General features: G+C 37.9%; 2 protein-coding genes across 4 annotated transcripts in view; one reads left to right on the forward strand and one right to left on the reverse strand.

Annotated features, from left to right (window-relative positions):
* SUMO1 (small ubiquitin like modifier 1) overlaps positions 1 to 17,632 on the forward strand; it is a 1,087,495-nt gene that overhangs the window by 13,767 nt on the left and 1,056,096 nt on the right. The gene's annotated exons all lie outside the window — the stretch shown is intronic.
* The window catches only part of NBEAL1 (neurobeachin like 1), a 206,357-nt gene continuing 202,269 nt past the window's right edge, over positions 13,545 to 17,632 (reverse strand). For all 3 annotated transcript variants that reach the window (XM_050750762.1, XM_050750761.1, XM_050750760.1), the window contains one exon: positions 13,545 to 15,217. In XM_050750762.1, coding sequence (XP_050606719.1) covers positions 15,116 to 15,217 — 102 coding nt within the window. In that variant the 3' untranslated portion in view covers positions 13,545 to 15,115. The remainder of the gene's footprint in view (positions 15,218 to 17,632) is intronic.

Consider the following 17,632-nt stretch of genomic DNA (forward strand, 5'->3'; position numbering starts at 1 on the left):
GGCACCTTGGCCCCTTTTAGTCACAGCTGGAGCAGGTGGGACTCAGGGCACCAAGTCCCTAGACTACACACAGCAGAGGGACCCTGGACCCAGCCCAGGAAACCATTTTTTTCTTCCTCGGCTTCCAGGCCTGTGATGGAAGAGGCTGCCGCATAGGTGGAGACATTTTCCCCATTGACTTGGAGATTAACATTCGGCTCCTCATTACTTATGCAAATTCCTGCAGCCCACTTGAATTTCTCCTCAAATAATGGGATTTTCTTTTCTATCGCATTGTCAGGCTGCAAATTTTCTGAACTTTTATGCTGTTTTCCTTTTAAAGCTGAATGTCTTTAACAGCACCCAAGTCACCTCTTGAATGCTTTGCTGCTTAGAAATTTCTTCCACCAGATACCCTCAATCATCTCTCTCAAGTTCAAAGTTTCACATATCTCTAGGGCAGGGGCAAAATGCCACCAGTCTCTTTGCTAAAACAGAAAAAGAGTCACCTTTGCTCCAGTTCCCAACAAGTTTCTCATCTCCATCTAAGACCACCTCAGCCTGAATTTCATTGTCCATGTGATTGTCAGCATTTTGGTCAAAGCCATTCAGCAAGTCTCTAGGGAGTTCCAAACTTTCCCACGTTTTCCTTTCTTCTTCTGAGCTCTCCAAACTGTTTCAACCTCTGCCTGTTACCCGTTTCCAAAGTCGCTTCCACATTTTTGAGTATCTTTTCAGCAGCATCCTGCTCTGCTGATACCAATTTACCGTATTAGTCTGTTTTCACGCTCTGAGAAAGACATACCTGAGACTGGGCAATTTACAAAAGAAAGAGTTTTAATGGACTCATGGTTCCACATAGCTGAGGAGGCCTCACAATCATGGTGGAAGGTGAAAGCGTGTCTCACATGGCAGCAGACAAGAGAACTTGTGCGGGGAAACTCCCCTTTATAAAACCATCAGATCTTGTAAGACTCATCCACTATCATGAGAATAGCATGGGAAAGACCTGCCCCTCATGATTTAATTACCTCCCACTGGGTCCCTCCCACAACATGGGAGGGGAATTGTGGGAGTTACAATTCAAGATGAGATTTGGGTGGGGACACAGCCAAATCATATCAGTTGAGCACTTGAGATTGAATCTAAATATGCTTGTTTGGTTAACTGAAGTCTGGATTCAATGTTGGCCTATAGTCATTCAAGTTGGGATGCCAGAAATTTCCTGGCTGGAGTGCAGTGGCGCAATCATAGCTCACGGCAGCCTTGACCTCCTGGGCTCAAGTGATCTTCCTGCCTCAGCCTCCTGAGTAGCTAGGACTACAGGCATGTGCCACCACGCCTGGCTATTTTTTTGTTTTGTTTTGTTTTGTTGGTAGAGACAGGGTCTCGCTATGTTGCCCATGCTGGTTTCAAACTCCTGGCCTCAAGTAATCCTTCTGTTTCAACCTCCCAAAGTGCTGGGATTACAGGCATGAGTAAGCATGCTTGGCCCCACCTATTTTGGTAAATAAAATTTTGTGGAAGACAGCTATGCTCATTTATGTTCTATATATGACTACAACAGCAGAATTGAATAATTGCTACAGAATTATGTGTAAAATATTTATTGCCTGTCCCTTTATAGAAAAATTGTGTGGACTCCTGCTATAGAAGTACAAAGGTTTAGGGAGATGGAAATATTGGTGTGGATTTGCTTGACCTGTCAAAATATTCGACAGTCACCTATGAAGTTAACAATTAGTTAAGTAAATGATATTCTATCCTCCTGCCCCAAATACATCTTTGTAGAGCAGGAAAGATTTCTTTTCTTACCCATCACTAGGTTCATGGCTGAGCCCCCTACAACAAAGGACAGGTTACCAAGAAAAAGTGTACAAATTGGCCAGGCATGGTGGCTCACGCCTGTAATCCCAGCACTTTGGGAGGCTGAGGCGGGCGGATCATGAGGTCAGGAGATTGAGACCAACCTGGCTAACACGGTGAAAACCCATCTCTACTAAAAATACAAAAAATTAGCCAGGCGTGGTAGTGGATGCCTGTAGTCCCAGCTACTTGGGAGGCTGAGGCAGGAGAATGGTGTGAACCCAGGAGGCGGAGTTTGCAGTGAGCCGAGATTGTGCCACTGCACTCCAGCCTGGGCTACAGAGCGAGAGTCTGTCTCAAAAAAAAAAAAAAAAAAAAAAGTGTGCAAATTGATTTAAGTTTTACGATCAGGTGCGGTGGCTCTCGCCTATAATCCTAGTACTTTGGGAGCCAAGGCGGGTGGATCACTTGAGGTCAGGAGTTCAGGACCAGCCTGACCAACATGGCGAAACCTCGTCTCTATTAAAAATACAAAAAAATTAACTGGGCATGGTGGTACATGCCTGTAATTCCAGTTACTCAGGAGACTGAAGCAGGAGAATCACTTGAATCCAGGAGGCAGAGGTTGCAGTGAGCCGAGATTGCGCCATTGCACTCCAGCCTGGGCGACAGAGCGAGACTCTGTCTCAGAAAGAAAAAAAAAAGGGAGACAGTCATACAATTATAGCTCATTGCAGCCTTAAACTCCTGGGCTCAAGTGATCCTCCTGCCTTGGCCTCCCGAAATGCTGGTATTACAGGTATAAGCCACCATGTCCAGCCTTAATTTTAAAATGTCAATCTAATTTTAAATTAATTGGGTAAGCGGTATTTGGTTATTGTGTTCGGCTGGGTTCTCCAGACAAACAGAACCAATAGAATTGGCTTATGAGATTAAGGAGGCTGAGAAGTACTATGATATGCCATCTGTAGGCTGGAAAACCAGGAAAGTCGATGGTGTGGTGTAGTTCAATCTGAGTCTGAAGGCCCAAGAAACTGAAGCTCTAACATACATCTCAGGGTGGAAGATGGGATGTCCCAGCTCTAGAAGATAGAGGGAATTTGCCCTTCATCTTTTTGTTCTATCCTGGCCATTAACAGATTGGATGATGCCTGCCCACACTGGTGAGGGCACATCTTCTTTACTCAATCTGATTCAGATGCTAATCTCTTCTGGAAATACCCTCACAGACATACCCAGATATGTTTTACCACCTATCTGGGCATCCCTTAGCCCAATCATTTGACACATTACATTAACCATCACTGTAATAAGGCATTATCCTTCTTACACATTGCTAGCATTGACCTGCTAATATTCCCTTAGGGATTTTTGTATCTTTGTTCACGAGATAATAGCTTAGTTTTAGGTTTTTTTTTTGTGGGGGCAGGGGTGAGGGTGAGGGGTGGGATTATATGTCTTCCAATCTTTTTCTTTTTTTTTTTGTTTGTTGAGATGGAGTCTTGTTCTGTCACCCAGGCTGAAGTGCAGTGGCATATCAGCTCACTGCAAACTCCACTTCCTAGGTTCAAGTGATTCTCGTGCCTCAGCCTCCTGAGTAGCTGGGATTACAGGTGTGTGCCACCATGCCTGGCTAATTTTCATATTTTTAGTAGCGATGGGGTTTTGCCATGTTGGCTAAGCTGGTCCTGAACTCTTGACCTCAAGTGATCCACATGCTTCAGCCTCCCAAAGTGCTGGGATTACAGGTGTGAGCCGCTGTGCCCAGCCCCAATTTTTTGTGTTTTTATTGTCTGTAGGATCTTAAATCCTAAATTTCTCCCACTCTTTTCCCCTTTCACTTCACTTTCCAGTCTCCAAAGAGACAATGCCTTTCTGAGACTGCCACATCGAATCCTGCACACTAAATCCATTTTTAATATACGGTACTCTGATCCACTCACATTATTTCACTTTTCATTACTTTTGCACTTAGGGTGGACTTTCTCTCTCTGGGAGTCTCTTTTTTTAAAAAATCAATGTTAGGCCCTCCATTTCCCTACTCTCTGCTTTCTTGAACCCACCTTCCTTTTTGCAGAGGTTTACTGTTGAAGCTTGAGATGGCTCTGCTGGAATTTGGCTTTTTTGTATTTTTAGTTTGAAGTCTGTACTGTTTGTCTTCTAGATATCTTGAAGGCATAGGGTCGTGAGGCTGTATTTGTTCTTGTCCATCTGTATGGTTTTTTTAGAGGACATGTGGCAAGATTTGAAGTTAGGTAACTGTCCTTATCTTAGGCTCCCTGTAAGTACAGATTCATCCATTTGGATCTGTTTTTTTTTTTTTTTTTCCATTCATCCCTTAATTTCCCAACTCCCAAAATTGTATCATCTTCTCTCCTGTTTTCTTTGTCCTTATAGGTTTATGCCTTTAAAAAATCCCTTCATTGGCCAGGCGTGGTGGCTCATTCCTGTAATCCCAGCATTTTGGGAGGCTGAAGCGGGCAGATCACTTGAGGTCAGGAGTTCAAGACCAGCCTGGCCAACATAGTGAAACCCTGTCTCTGCTAAAACAAACAAACAAACAAAAATAAAAAGTCTGTCCTGCATACACACGGGTTTCACAACCCATGAATACTGTATTTTCTTTTAAATTTTTGGGACAGGGTCTTGCTCTGTCATTTAGGCTGAGTGCACTGGTGTGATCACACAGCTGGACTTCCCAGGCTTAAGCCTCTCAAGTAGCTGGGACTACAGCTGTGCACCACTGTGCCTAGCTAATTTTTGACTTTTTTTTTGTAGAGAAAGGGTTTATGTTTCCCAGGCCAAATACTGTATTTTAGATGTGTGTTTGGTTGAAAAAAAAACTGTACAGTTCAAACCCAAGCTGTTTTATATGGTGAGAAAATATAAGCTCCAGTATCATTGTGTGAAACAAACAGATTTATTTGATGCTTGGAATAGTGTTATGAACTTGTTTCACAAAAGCAAGACAGTCTTTTATTTATTTATTATTATTATTATTATACTTTAAGTTCTAGGGTACATGTGCATAACGTGCAGGTTTGTTACATATGTATACTTGTGCCATGTTGGTGTGCTGCACCCATCAACTCGTCATTTACATCAGGTATAACTCCCAGTGGACTCCCTCCCCCCTCCCCACTCCCCATGATAGGCCCTGGTGTGATGTTCCCCTTCCCGAGTCCAAGTGATCTCATTGTTCAGTTCCCACCTATGAGTGAGAACATGCGGTGTTTGGTTTTCTGTTCTTGTGATAGTTTGCTAAGAATGATGGTTTCCAGCTGCATCCATGTCCCTACAAAGGACACAAACTCATCCTTTTTTATGGCTGCATAGTATTCCATGGTGTATATGTGCCACATTTTCTTAATCCAGTCTGTCACTGATGGACATTTGGGTTGATTCCAAGTCTTTGCTATTGTGAATAGTGCCGCAATAAACATACGTGTGCATGTGTCTTTATAGCAGCATGATTTATAATCCTTTGGGTATATACCCAGTAATGGGATGGCTGGGTCATATGGTACATCTAGTTCTAGATCTTTGAGGAATTGCCATACTGTTTTCCATAATGGTTGAACTAGTTTACAATCCCACCAACAGTGTAAAAGTGTTCCTATTTCTCCACATCCTCTCCAGCACCTGTTGTTTCCTGACTTTTTAATGATCGCCATTCTAACTGGTGTGAGATGGTATCTCATTGTGGTTTTGATTTGCATTTCTCTGATGGCCAGTGATGATGAGCATTTTTTCATGTGAAGCAAGACAGTCTTAATGAAGCATGTAACTAACTTGGCTTTGTCCAGTGACTAAGAAATCTTACCAGATGAATTCATGCAGGAAGTTTCCAATTCTAATGAAGCGTCTTCAATAAAGTGTAGTACAGTGAATGGATGGTGCTAGTAAAGGTTAATGTTCATCCCTGTTCTTTTGTTATTCTGGATCTAGAGACAAAAGTACAAACAAGAACCTGGAACAGAGATTGGCTTCTGTCTTATTATGGATTAGATTCTATTAATCTTGACAATACCAGAAGGATTAGGTCAGCATTTAGATTGTCAAAGTTGACTGGATAAAAGGTTTATTTTATTTTATTTTTAGAGACAGAGTCTTGTTCTGTTGCCCATGCTGGAGTACAGTGGTGTGATCATAGTTCACTGCAGCCTCAAAGTCCTGGCCTCAAGTGATCCTCCTGCCTTGGCCTCCCAAAATGCTAGGATTATAGGCATGAGCCACCACGACTGGCCCTAAATATTATAATTATGAAAGAATGTAAGTTAAAAAAATTCAACCTAATATACTATTTGGTTAACTACAAATGGAGATTTATGGCATATAATTATTTGCTAAGGGAAAAACTAAAACAATGTTTTTTTGTTTTGAGACAGGGTATTTCTCTGTCAGTCAGTTTGGAGTGTAGTGATGTGATCTTGGCTCGGTGTAGCCTCCACCTACTGGGCTCAAGCTAGAACTACAGGTGCACACCACCATGCCTGGCTAATTTTTAAATTTTTTGTAGACAGGGTCTCCTTATATTGCCCAGACTGGCCTTGAACTCCTGGGCTTATGCCATTCTCCAGCCTTGGTCTCTCAAAGTGCTATGATTACAGGCATGAGCCACTGTGCCTAGCCTGTAACAGTGTTTTTAAGGTAGCTCTAAAATGAAAGGCTAAATACCCATTGTTAATATGACAAAAAATAGTCAATTGACATTTAACTTGTGCATATAGGACTACAGAAGAAATTCTGCTCATATGAGAAACAGTGATCAATTTTCTAATTAACAAATACTGCATTCAATCTTTTGTCTACCCAAATAACTTAGCCAAGGATAAGTTCTAATCAGACTCTATGAATTGAGAATTACAAATCAACTGAAGAAAGTAACATCACTTTTTTTTATTTGATTCAAACCCATTTTCATATACAAAGCTAATTTATTATGTACAAAATAAATGGACATTCTTAAAAAGTGTCGGAATACAAATTTCCAAGGGCCTAAAATAAGTGCAAAATTTTCAATTATCTTTAATCATGCTATACAGAAACAAATCAAATATTAGCTCATATACATACAACAAATTTTTAAAAAATAGCACTTAATGTAATAAAACAAAACATACATCATATATATTTAATTTTAAAAGGATGAGGAAGGAAAGAATGTATTGCACCAAACTAACAGTAACTTAACTACAATGAGAATAATAATCAAAATTATTTATACATCTTTATTAAAAATTGCTCAACTTTAAAACATTTTTGGGGGCATACAAATATCCATGAGTCACAGTTTGCACAGTCAATAATTAGATATAAATAAGGCATAATATTTTCTTTCTCATGGTCAATTCCAGTAGAATAAGTGAGAAGGAACATTTTAAGATAAATACACAACTTTCTGAATTCCTTCAATATTTAAGTAGCAGCACAATTTCCAAGTACTTTTAAAAAAAAGTCATTCTGAATTTTTAGTTATTTCGCTCTGAATTGCTACGTGCGTATACATGCATTCAAGTCACTGTCACTCTCTATAACACTGAAATGCTATTGGAGTCCTAGAAAAACTGACAAAAGAGATGAATTAAATATGTTTCATATTTTTATGCCTCAGTAGATTCATTTTTATAGCAATGAATCTGAGAGAAAATGGCTGTCTAGCCAGATATGATTACTTTTTGCTAAATTTTTTGCTCCAAGTCTATAAAAGCAAACAATTGGTGGAATGAAAGCTACACCTGTTAAGAGTTTCTAAATGGAACCAACCAGCCACATAGTTTCCTAAGACATTTTCTTATGTAAAGCTAATTATAAAATAAGCAGTTAGCCACAAAAAAAGTTTGGTGATGTTGTGCATCAATCACAGTCTTTGAGAGTAGTAAAAAGCAGAATAGGAAAAAACAGTTCAAAATATAAAAGATCTTTAATAGTAAGATCTACTATAACATGCCATAATTTTGGAAGAAAAATAGACACTATCATAATTAAATCGATAAAAAGTCATCTAAGAAAATCGAAATTCCAAAATTCTGAAGGAATTATTCTTTCCAAAGGAAAAAATAAAGTTATTCTCTTTAATCCCTATATAAAAAAGAGGCTGACAGTTTTTCAATTAAGTCTGACTACTTATATCATCCTACCAGAACCACTTCTTAAAGTGTTTAGTGATTAATATAACTTTAACATTCTGAAGAGCAAAACAATTATGTCTAATACAGACAAGTATCTTTTTCCTTCAAAATAAAGAGAAGCATTTATGAATTTGTAGGTTCAGCCCACTAAATTGTAAAGCACATATGCTTAGTGTCAGAATGTTACCAAAAGAAGACAATCCAAAATAGCATTTTAATGTTGACTAGTACATTGATTACCAGATAATTGCTAGTTTTAATACATCTTAAGTTGAAATACATTATTACCAAAATAAAAATTTTAAAGGTCCAATTGGAGTAAGATTTCTTTTAAAAAGTAGTTTGTTTTTAATTGATAAATTTTTTAAAATCCTACCTAAATCCTAATTTTTCATCTTACATTACAATGTTACATTGTAACAGCATTACAAGCAGCTAATAACTCTGTACACTGAAAAATAATTATAAATTAATTTAAATGAGACAGCCATTATATAGGTGGAAACACACACACACACAGACACACATATACCCCTCCACTAACAGTCAAGTTTGAAAAATGAATGAGTAATTTTTTAAATAACAAAATTGTGTTATTACTATTATTGTTATATTTGCAAAATATGTTTCCAAGGAAACATGAAAACCGTACCATGAAAAACAAATACTGAATTAGTAGCTTTCTATTTATTCTTTTCCTTCTGAATTTTCAGTTCATAAATTATGGGCATTAAGACAAAGATAAATATTGTTATTGTTGAATGTGTCCTTTTACTTATCACTAAAGCCACTGGCTTTACAGGTCCAAATCCTGCAGTGTGTTTAGAAATCACTCACGTGTGACAAATGTCAATGAGATAACCACCAAAGGAAGGAGATGTGTCTGATGAATTACTATAATCAAATAAGAATCTGATAATACAGACACTATTAAATTTTTTTTTTTTTTTTTTAATTGAGACAGAGTTTCGCTTTGTTGCCCAGGTGCCATCTCGGCTCACTGCAAGCTCCACCTCCCGGGTTCACGCCATTTTCCTGCCTCAGCCTCCCAAGTAGCTGGGACTACAGGCGCCCGCCACCACGCCCGGCTAATCTTTTTGTATTTTTAGTAGAGACGGGGTTTCACTGTGTTAGCCAGGATGATCTCGACCTCCTGACCTTGTGATCCGCCTGCCTCGGCCTCCCAAAGTGCTGGGATTACAGGCATGAGCCGTGGCGCCCGGCCTTAAATGAGGTTTTTATACAGAAGAAAATCAAGTAACTCCTATAATCTAGGATGGCCTTACATTTCTTAACACAGAAAACAGAATTATTTCCTATTTGGAATTAAACATCTGTTAATGCTTTATTCTCTGTTATACCTATAAAAAATTAAAGATTATTTCTATACAGAGGCTGTACCTGCAAAAGTCATTGGAAGTCGTAGATAATTTATCCAATGCTTTTAATTTGGGAAATTCTATTGATTACAAGCTTCAAGGCTATAAGAGGTCTACTTTCATGTGTGTTTTTTTTTTTTTTTTTTTTTTTTTTTTTTGAGACGGAGTCTCGCTCTGTCACCCAGGCTGGAGTGCAGTGGCCGGATCTCAGCTCACTGCAAGCTCCGCCTCCCGGGTTCACGCCATTCTCCTGCCTCAGCCTCCCGAGTAGCTGGGACTACAGGCGCCTGCCACCTCGCCCGGCTAAGTTTTTGTATTTTTAGTAGAGACGGGGTTTCACTGTGTTAGCCAGGATGGTCTCGATCTCCTGACCTCGTGATCCGCCCGCCTCGGCCTCCCAAAGTGCTGGGATTACAGGCTTGAGCCACCGCGCCCGGCCTACTTTTATGTTTTAAATTTAGCATGTTAGTCATGTTTTTTATTCTTCAAAATGTTGCCTAATTCAAGTTTGCAAAACATTCACTGAAAGTCACCAGGAACTAATATTAAACACAGATGTACTTTTCTGGAGGCAAATATTAGTTATAATTTTCAAATGTGAACAGTCTAAAGAGAGTTCATGATAAAAATAATTCAATTGAAAGGAAATTTGGTTGTTTTTGTGGCAGGCAAAACAAAGATAATAAAGCCATTCCAAGCAAATTTTAGACAAAATGTCTCTCAGGATAATGATTAAGTTTATTTCCAAATAAGTCTGAATATTGGATCTGGTTTACAAAGATAAATGGACAAATTTCTATACAGGAAAAAATTTTAAGATATAACATAATAATCCTGAGACATAATTTTTTAATACCAAGAATATCAAGTAAAGAGATTCAGGAAGTCCAAAGCAGTGCCTAGATATCTGTATATTTATAAACTCCATAGAGAAGTCTGATCTGCAATATCCACTAAGAACCACTGGCCTAGAAAATGCTGGACTTAAATTAAAAAAAAATTTTTTTTTTTGGAGACAGGGTCTAACTCTGTCACCTAGGCTGAAGTGCAGTGGTGCAATCACAGCTTACTCAGCCTTGATCTCTAGGCTCAAGCGGCTGAGTAGTTAGGACTAAAGGTGCTTGCCACCACGCATGGCTAATTTTTTAATGTCTTATAGAGGTGGGGGCCCACTATGTTGCCCAGGTTGGTCTTGAGCTCCTAGGCTCAAGTGATCCTCCTGCCTCAGCCTCCCAAAGTGCTGGGATTTAGGTGTGAGCTACCATGCTTGGCCTAGATTTAAATTAAAGAAGGCAGGCTGTGGTCCACATTTTAAATCATATTAAAATGATGACTGATAACACTATATTGTTGCCTAATGTCATCAAGAAAAATACCACACGACTCTGATAAACACAGGAAAACTCTACATAACAATGCTCTGCATGGAGTCAAGTTTAAAACAAATAATATGTTGAGTATATACAATATACGAATTCAGCAAAAAGAATATTGAGAATGGATTTTGTTAAGAGTGATGAAAATGTTTAAGATTGCTCACTTATTGGGGAGAAACAGTTTCAGCTGATGAGAGGAACAATGCGTAGGATAAGCCATGAGTATGGCTGATGATGCAAACAAACAAAAGGAAACAAACAAACATGTTTCATTTCTTATATCCCAGTCAAAAACTGTATCCTAAAGATACGTTCAAGAACCTGTTTCCAGAAGACAGGCTTAAATATATATATATTTGAAAAGATCAATTTTTACACACACATGCTCCCAACAGACATCCATAATATTACATATATTATTTAAGATTAAAATATTTATATTTAATATAGTCCTAGGACTTGCATCTTTTCAGTGGAAAGGTGGTAAAGATAATGCTACTCATTTTATAAATATATAAAAGGAGCTAACTTCCTTAAGTTCAATTACAAGATTTCCTCAGTGATCTCTTTAGTAGTAACAATATAAAATATACATAAAGGCAAAGGTCATATCTCTATCATCATTAAATAAAAATCTGGTATCCAAGTTAACAGTTTCCTCTGACCACTCCTTTTCACACAAAATATAAAATGTCTCAGGTTAAGATTCAACCTTCAAATCTGAATTCTAATTCTGAGAGAATTTTTCTCTTACTCTTTTCAGAAGCATAAACTTGATTTTCAATACAAGTACTCTGAAGGATAATTTTAATATGTCCTAAATAGAGAAAAAAAAGGAAACCTTATTGGTGTTCCTTGCTAATGACAGAATGAACACTTGGTATTTTTTCTTCTACAAAAGGATGCACTGCACTGTGACCCAAAAAAAGTTAACATATTTTAATTTTGTTATTAACTTCTTAATAACAGACATGAGCTTCACAGGCTAAAAAGAAAGACTAAACCAACTGGCCAATCTTTATGTTTATACACTTTCCTGATTTGTATGCCCTGATCTATTTTTTCCTTCTCTCTTTCAATTTTATCTGAGTAATGCCAGAATACTGATTGAAAAGTTGTAAAAAATTTTTTATAAAGTTTCTTTATTCTCTAAGCGTGCACAGCTATTACATTTTTTAATACTTGATCTCACTTTCCAAAAGTAAAATAATTATCTTGGTATAAATCTCTCCCTATCACCAGGCTGCTGAGATTATTATTTTCGTCATCACCAGTATCAAGAAACAAAAGCATATAAAAAGTTCTGCAAAGATAACAGACTTTTTTTTTTTTTTTTGAGATGGAGTCTCGCCCTGTTGCCCAGGCTGGAGTGCAGTGGCATGATCTTGGCTCACTGCAACCTCTGCCTCCCGGGTTCAAGCAATTCTCCTGCCTCAGCCTCCCGAGTAGCTGGGACTACAGGCGCCCGCCACCACGCCTAGCTAATTTTTGTATTTTTAGTAGAGATGGGGTTTCACCAGGTTGGCCAGGCTGGTCTTGACCTCCTGACCTTGTGATCCTCCCACCTCGGCCTCCCAAAGTGCTGGGATTATAGGCATGAGCCACACAACCGGCCAGATAATGACTTTGTAAGAGCCAACTTGAGATACTATATTCACCAATTGAAATGTCCACCTGTTATTTCATTCTAATGATACTGTTCATTTCTTCCATTATATAATATATAACTAATTTCTATGGGTAACATCTAAATATACCAGAATCCTCAAAAGTACTTCTTTCCAATTATTTTATCTAGTAAGTTTTAATTCAGTAGGCTATACTCTTTAAATGAGTAATATATTATTCAGCTAATAGTTGTTTGCTTATTTTGATAGATAAAATTTAAGTTCCATTCTCTAGACTGTTGCTAGTATTCTCAAATATTTTTCTCTAAATTCCACATTTTTTTTTTTCCTTTTCTTTGAGACAAAGTCTTACTCTGCTGCCCAAGCTGGAGTGCAGTGGTGCAATCTCGGGTCACTGCCACTTCCACCTCCTGGGTTCAAGTGATTCTCCTGCGCTGCTCAGCCTCTCGAGTAGCTGGGACTACAGGCACGTGCCACCATGCTCGGCTAATTTTTATATTTTTAGTAGAGACGGGGTTTCACTGTGTTGGCCAGGCTGGTCTTGAACTCCTGGCCTTGTGAGTCACCTGACTCAGCCTCCCAAAGTGCTGGGATTACAGGCATGAGCCACCACACCTGGCCCACATTTCTGGTTTTTACTTTTTGGAAAAAACAATATAAAAAATAATTCCACTACCTTGTACATCTAGTATTAGTCCAGGTAGGATATCTATTTTATGGTGAACAAAACTTATTTGTACTATAAAGTAAAAACTGCTTATTTCTTCCATCTAAAAAGCAGCATTGTAAAACATCATAAATGTAGGCATTTTTTCTAATTATCTAAGTTTTAGAAAACTCATAAGCATCCAAAATAATTTTCAAATTCAGTATTAAGTAACCTTAAAAATAAAGAAGGCATTTTTACATCAAAATCTCTGGATGAATAACAAAATAAAACTTAGTAGGTTTTGATTTAGAAAAAGTTTCTTAAAAAATCAGTATTTTAAAAACTAAAAATCAATCATGTTAGTTCTGCCGACTTGAAATGTCCTAAAAAACTGTAAGATTAAAAAAAAGATAGCCATGGTGGTACCATGGGTGAAGCACTGGATTGAAACCTCCCATCCCCCACCCCCCAAAAATAAAACAAATGAATAGAAGCCAGTCTCATTTATGCATCATAATTATTGCTATTGAACTTATTTTGAGACTTTTTTCAATACAAATTCCTGAAGTCTTAAGATACCTTGACATTAACATATGTTCTATTTTAAAATTGTTGTACCAGTTTATTTCAGAGTTATTTACCTAAAACATAGGTATTTTTTCCTTAATAAAACAGAGGATTTTTACTTATTGGAAAGAAAATTCTTCTATAGCTTTTTATTAGCCCTGACTCACATCAAATCGAATCTATTCAAAAGTTTCCCTAAACAGAATCCTTTATTTCTTAAATTTTTTTTTACTCACTCAAAAGATTATAAAGAAAAGGGCACTGGATACTGTGGTCAACAGGAAAGCGAAATTGCAAAGGAAAAATTTCTCTTAAAATTCAACTGAGAAGACAGTTGGATATAAGGACATCTATGATTTGTGGAACAAAAACTAATATTATTACTGGTCACAGATCCCTTTAAAGAAAGCCATGTAACCCTTCCTGAAAATGCATTTAACATACAAAATCTCTGCACAGTTTCAGAGGGATTCACAAGTTCTCCCAAACACATGAAATCTCAGATTATTAACACTGGTAGTTGTAAAAGCTCTCTGACCCAACTCAAAAGATAACCTTACAAAAAATCTAAGTTTAACAATGTCTTTGAACTCCAAATTAATCAGACTTTTACTTTAAGATCTTAATAATCAAGCACAACTTAACATTTAACATTACATAATAAAATTAGCTATAATCCTAAAACATGAAATAGAAAATTATAAATTACTATATATAAAAGATTATTTTAAGTTATGTATATCTTTTCAATTCATTCATCAATCACACAGATATCCTAAGTGAAAATTCAACATATTTGGGTATTATTTGCTTGGTGAAGAAAGAGTCAAGAAATTTTGAACTTTGCAAATGTAAATTGTGTTGCAAATGCTACTTAAAAGACCCAACTGTCAAAATCACAATTAGCACTTTTGCTTAATTATATCATTAAGGAAATACATCTGTAAAATGTATCTCTAGTTCCACTTTTTTCTACTCAATTTTTATTATTTAAGGACAATAATAGAATTCAGTAACTTCTCATTAGTAACATGCTAGTAGTAGTAGAATTAGCTAATGTGCCAGTTTCAATATTCTTATTTTATTCTCACCATGCAAACCTGTAACTTTTACTGAGTTTTGAAAATCCAAGTGTGCAACAGATACCTTTAAAATATTATCCCCAATCAGGAGTTCCATAAATAAATTGGTATGTTTTCATTACAGTGGTCAGTAAATAGAAAAATGATTACTTAAGAATGTATTTAAAGCCATCTCTCTCAACTGTCCCATTATCTGTACTCTTTTATTAGAAAAATCTTAAATTTTATCATTTGGAATAACAAGCAATTTAAACCTAATTTTCTCATTTTAGGTTTGTTTTAAAAATGGATACAATGACCTTTAGGAATAGGCCACTAAATCAAATCAAATGTATTTTCTCAAATACATCTTAGTATAGACCAAGAATTAGTTTATATACCACAGCAAATTGTGGTTATCTGTAAATGATTTTCAGGGATAAAAGCCTTGCAACATTGCAGAGAGTTGAGAGATGTGGTTAAAGCAACAAAGGAATAAATAAGGTTTCAGTAATCATAACAGAAAAATGAAGTAACAGTCACTTGGAATCTTGAGTATTATATTCAGTTTCTCCAGCTGAAATCTGGCTGAGCCGCTTGCTCGATCCCCACAATTTTCGAGAAAGCTGACCTGAACGCATCTGTGTAAAATAATCCAAAGAAATGAAGAATAAATATTAAGAAAAAAAATAAAAATGATATATAAGACACTGATTTTGCAGAGTGAAAAGAAACAAATTGTTAGCAGAATTATTAACACTTTAAAGGTTATTAACAATAGAGAAAGACGGCCAGGTGTGGTGACTCATGCCTGTAATCCCAGCACTTTGGTAGGCAGAGGCAGGCAGATCACTTGAGGCCAGGAGTTTGAGACCAGCCTGGCCAAAATGGCAACCTCCCGTCTCTACTGAAAATATAAAAATTAGCCCAGTATGGTGCATGGTGGCACACGCCTGTAATCCCAGCCACTTCGGAGGCTGAGGCATGAGAATTGCTTGAACCTGAGAGGCAGAGGTTGCAGTGAGCCGAGATCATGCCACTGCATTCTAGCCTGGGCATCACAGGGAGACTCTGTCTCTCTCTCATACACATACATACACACATAATAATAACAATAATAATAATGTAAGACTTTTATGCTTATTTTGTCTTTGGTCTAATGTCAATGTGTACATTTCAAACAATTGATGGCCCAGTTATGTCAAAATTACCAGATTCCTTTATTTTATAAATTATCAAAAAAATGTATTACTTCATCAAAATCAGCTTCTCAAAACTATTTTTTAAAATTTTTAATTAATTTTTTATTTGTTTGTAGAGATGAGATCTCACTATATTGCCCAGGCTGGTGAAGTCCTGGGCTCAAGCAATCCTCCCACCTCAGTCTCCCAAAGTGCTGGGTTTACAGGTGTGAGCCACCACACCTGGCTCGAAATTATTCTTAATTTTGCTAACAAGACATACAGGTTTGGAGATTTTCTTTTCTTGAATTTGCAGTACTGTTAATGCCAATCATAAGTATAAGAAGAAAGTAAAATAAAGTTTTGATGAAATTTTAAAATATTTTAAGACTTTCAAAAAATAATATTTAACAAGAGAATGATAAAAAGTAATGTAGAAAACAAGGAGAGCATAAGCCATTTGAAGGCAGGAATTGCATTTCATTCACCATTAAATTTGCATCACCTACCATCCTTCCCAGTGTGTAATAAATATTAACCAAATATTAATTAAATCAATGAATAAATAAATGTCCTTTAAAAGTGTTTATACATCCAGGTGGGGCAAAAAACCCCTACGGTTTGTTGTAATTACTTTCTCAAGTGCAATCTACTTTTTAATGGTGATTCCACTTTTTTTTAGAGACAGGGTTTCACTCTGTTGCCCACACTGGAGTGCAGTGGTGCAATCTTGGCTCACTGCAACCTCTGCCTCCTGGGCTCAGGCAGTCCTCCCACCTTAGCCTCCTGAGCAGCTGAGACTACAGGAGCATACCATCATGCTCAGCTAATTTTTGTATTTTTAGTAGAGATAGGGTTTCAACATGTTGCCCAGGCTGGTCTCAAACTCCTGGCCTCAAGTGCTCCACCCACCTCAGCCTCCCAAAGTGCTGAGATTACAGGCGTGAGTCACCATGCCCGGCCTGCCACCTTTTTTAATGGTCACTTTTCTTTTTTTTTGAGATAGAGTCTCACTCTGTTGCCAGGCTGGAGGTGCAGTGGCACAATCTCGGTTCACTGCAACCTGCACCTCCTGGGTTCAAGCAATTCTCCTGCCTCAGCCTCCCGAGTATCTGGGACTACAGGCGTGCACCACCACACCCAGCTAATTTGTTGTTGTTGCTGTTGTTTTTTGAGACGGAGTCTTGCTCTGTCACCAGACTGCAACCTCTGCCTTCCTGGTTCAAGCAATTCTCCTGCCTCAGCCTCTGCCTCCGGAGTAGCTGGGACTACAGGCACGCGCCACCATGCCCAGCTAATTTTTTTTTTGTATTTTTAGTAGAGACAGGGTTTCACCATGTTGGCAAGGATGGTCTTGATCTCTTGACCTCGTGATTTGCCCACCTCAGCCTCCCAAAGTGCTGGGACTATGGGAGTGAGCCACTGCGCCTGGCCCACACCCAGCTAATTTTTGTATTTTTAGTAGAGATGAGGTTTACACCATGTTGGCTGAGATGGTCTGGATGTCTTGACCTCATGATCCCCCCACCTTGGCCTTCCAAAGTGCTGGGATTACAGGTGTGAGCCACTGCGCCCGGCCTAATGGTTGCTTTTCTAGGATATATTTATTGGAGTGATAAAAGAGAAGCTTTATACAAAGTACTAGTGGCTTTGGCATGCTTGCTTTGCAGTTACATTTACAGATGTATTTTCTGAAGCACTACTACCTTACCTGATTTTTACATATGATTTTCACTCTAATAGAATAATATATAAAACTGGTACACAGGGCCGGGCGCGGTGGCTCAAGCCTGTAATCCCAGCACTTTGGGAGGCTGAGACGGGTGGATCACGAGGTCAGGAGATCGAGACCATCCTGGCTAACACGGTGAAACC

This window comes from Macaca thibetana, chromosome 12, assembly GCF_024542745.1.
Source record: "Macaca thibetana thibetana isolate TM-01 chromosome 12, ASM2454274v1, whole genome shotgun sequence".
NCBI lineage: Eukaryota > Metazoa > Chordata > Mammalia > Primates > Cercopithecidae > Macaca > Macaca thibetana.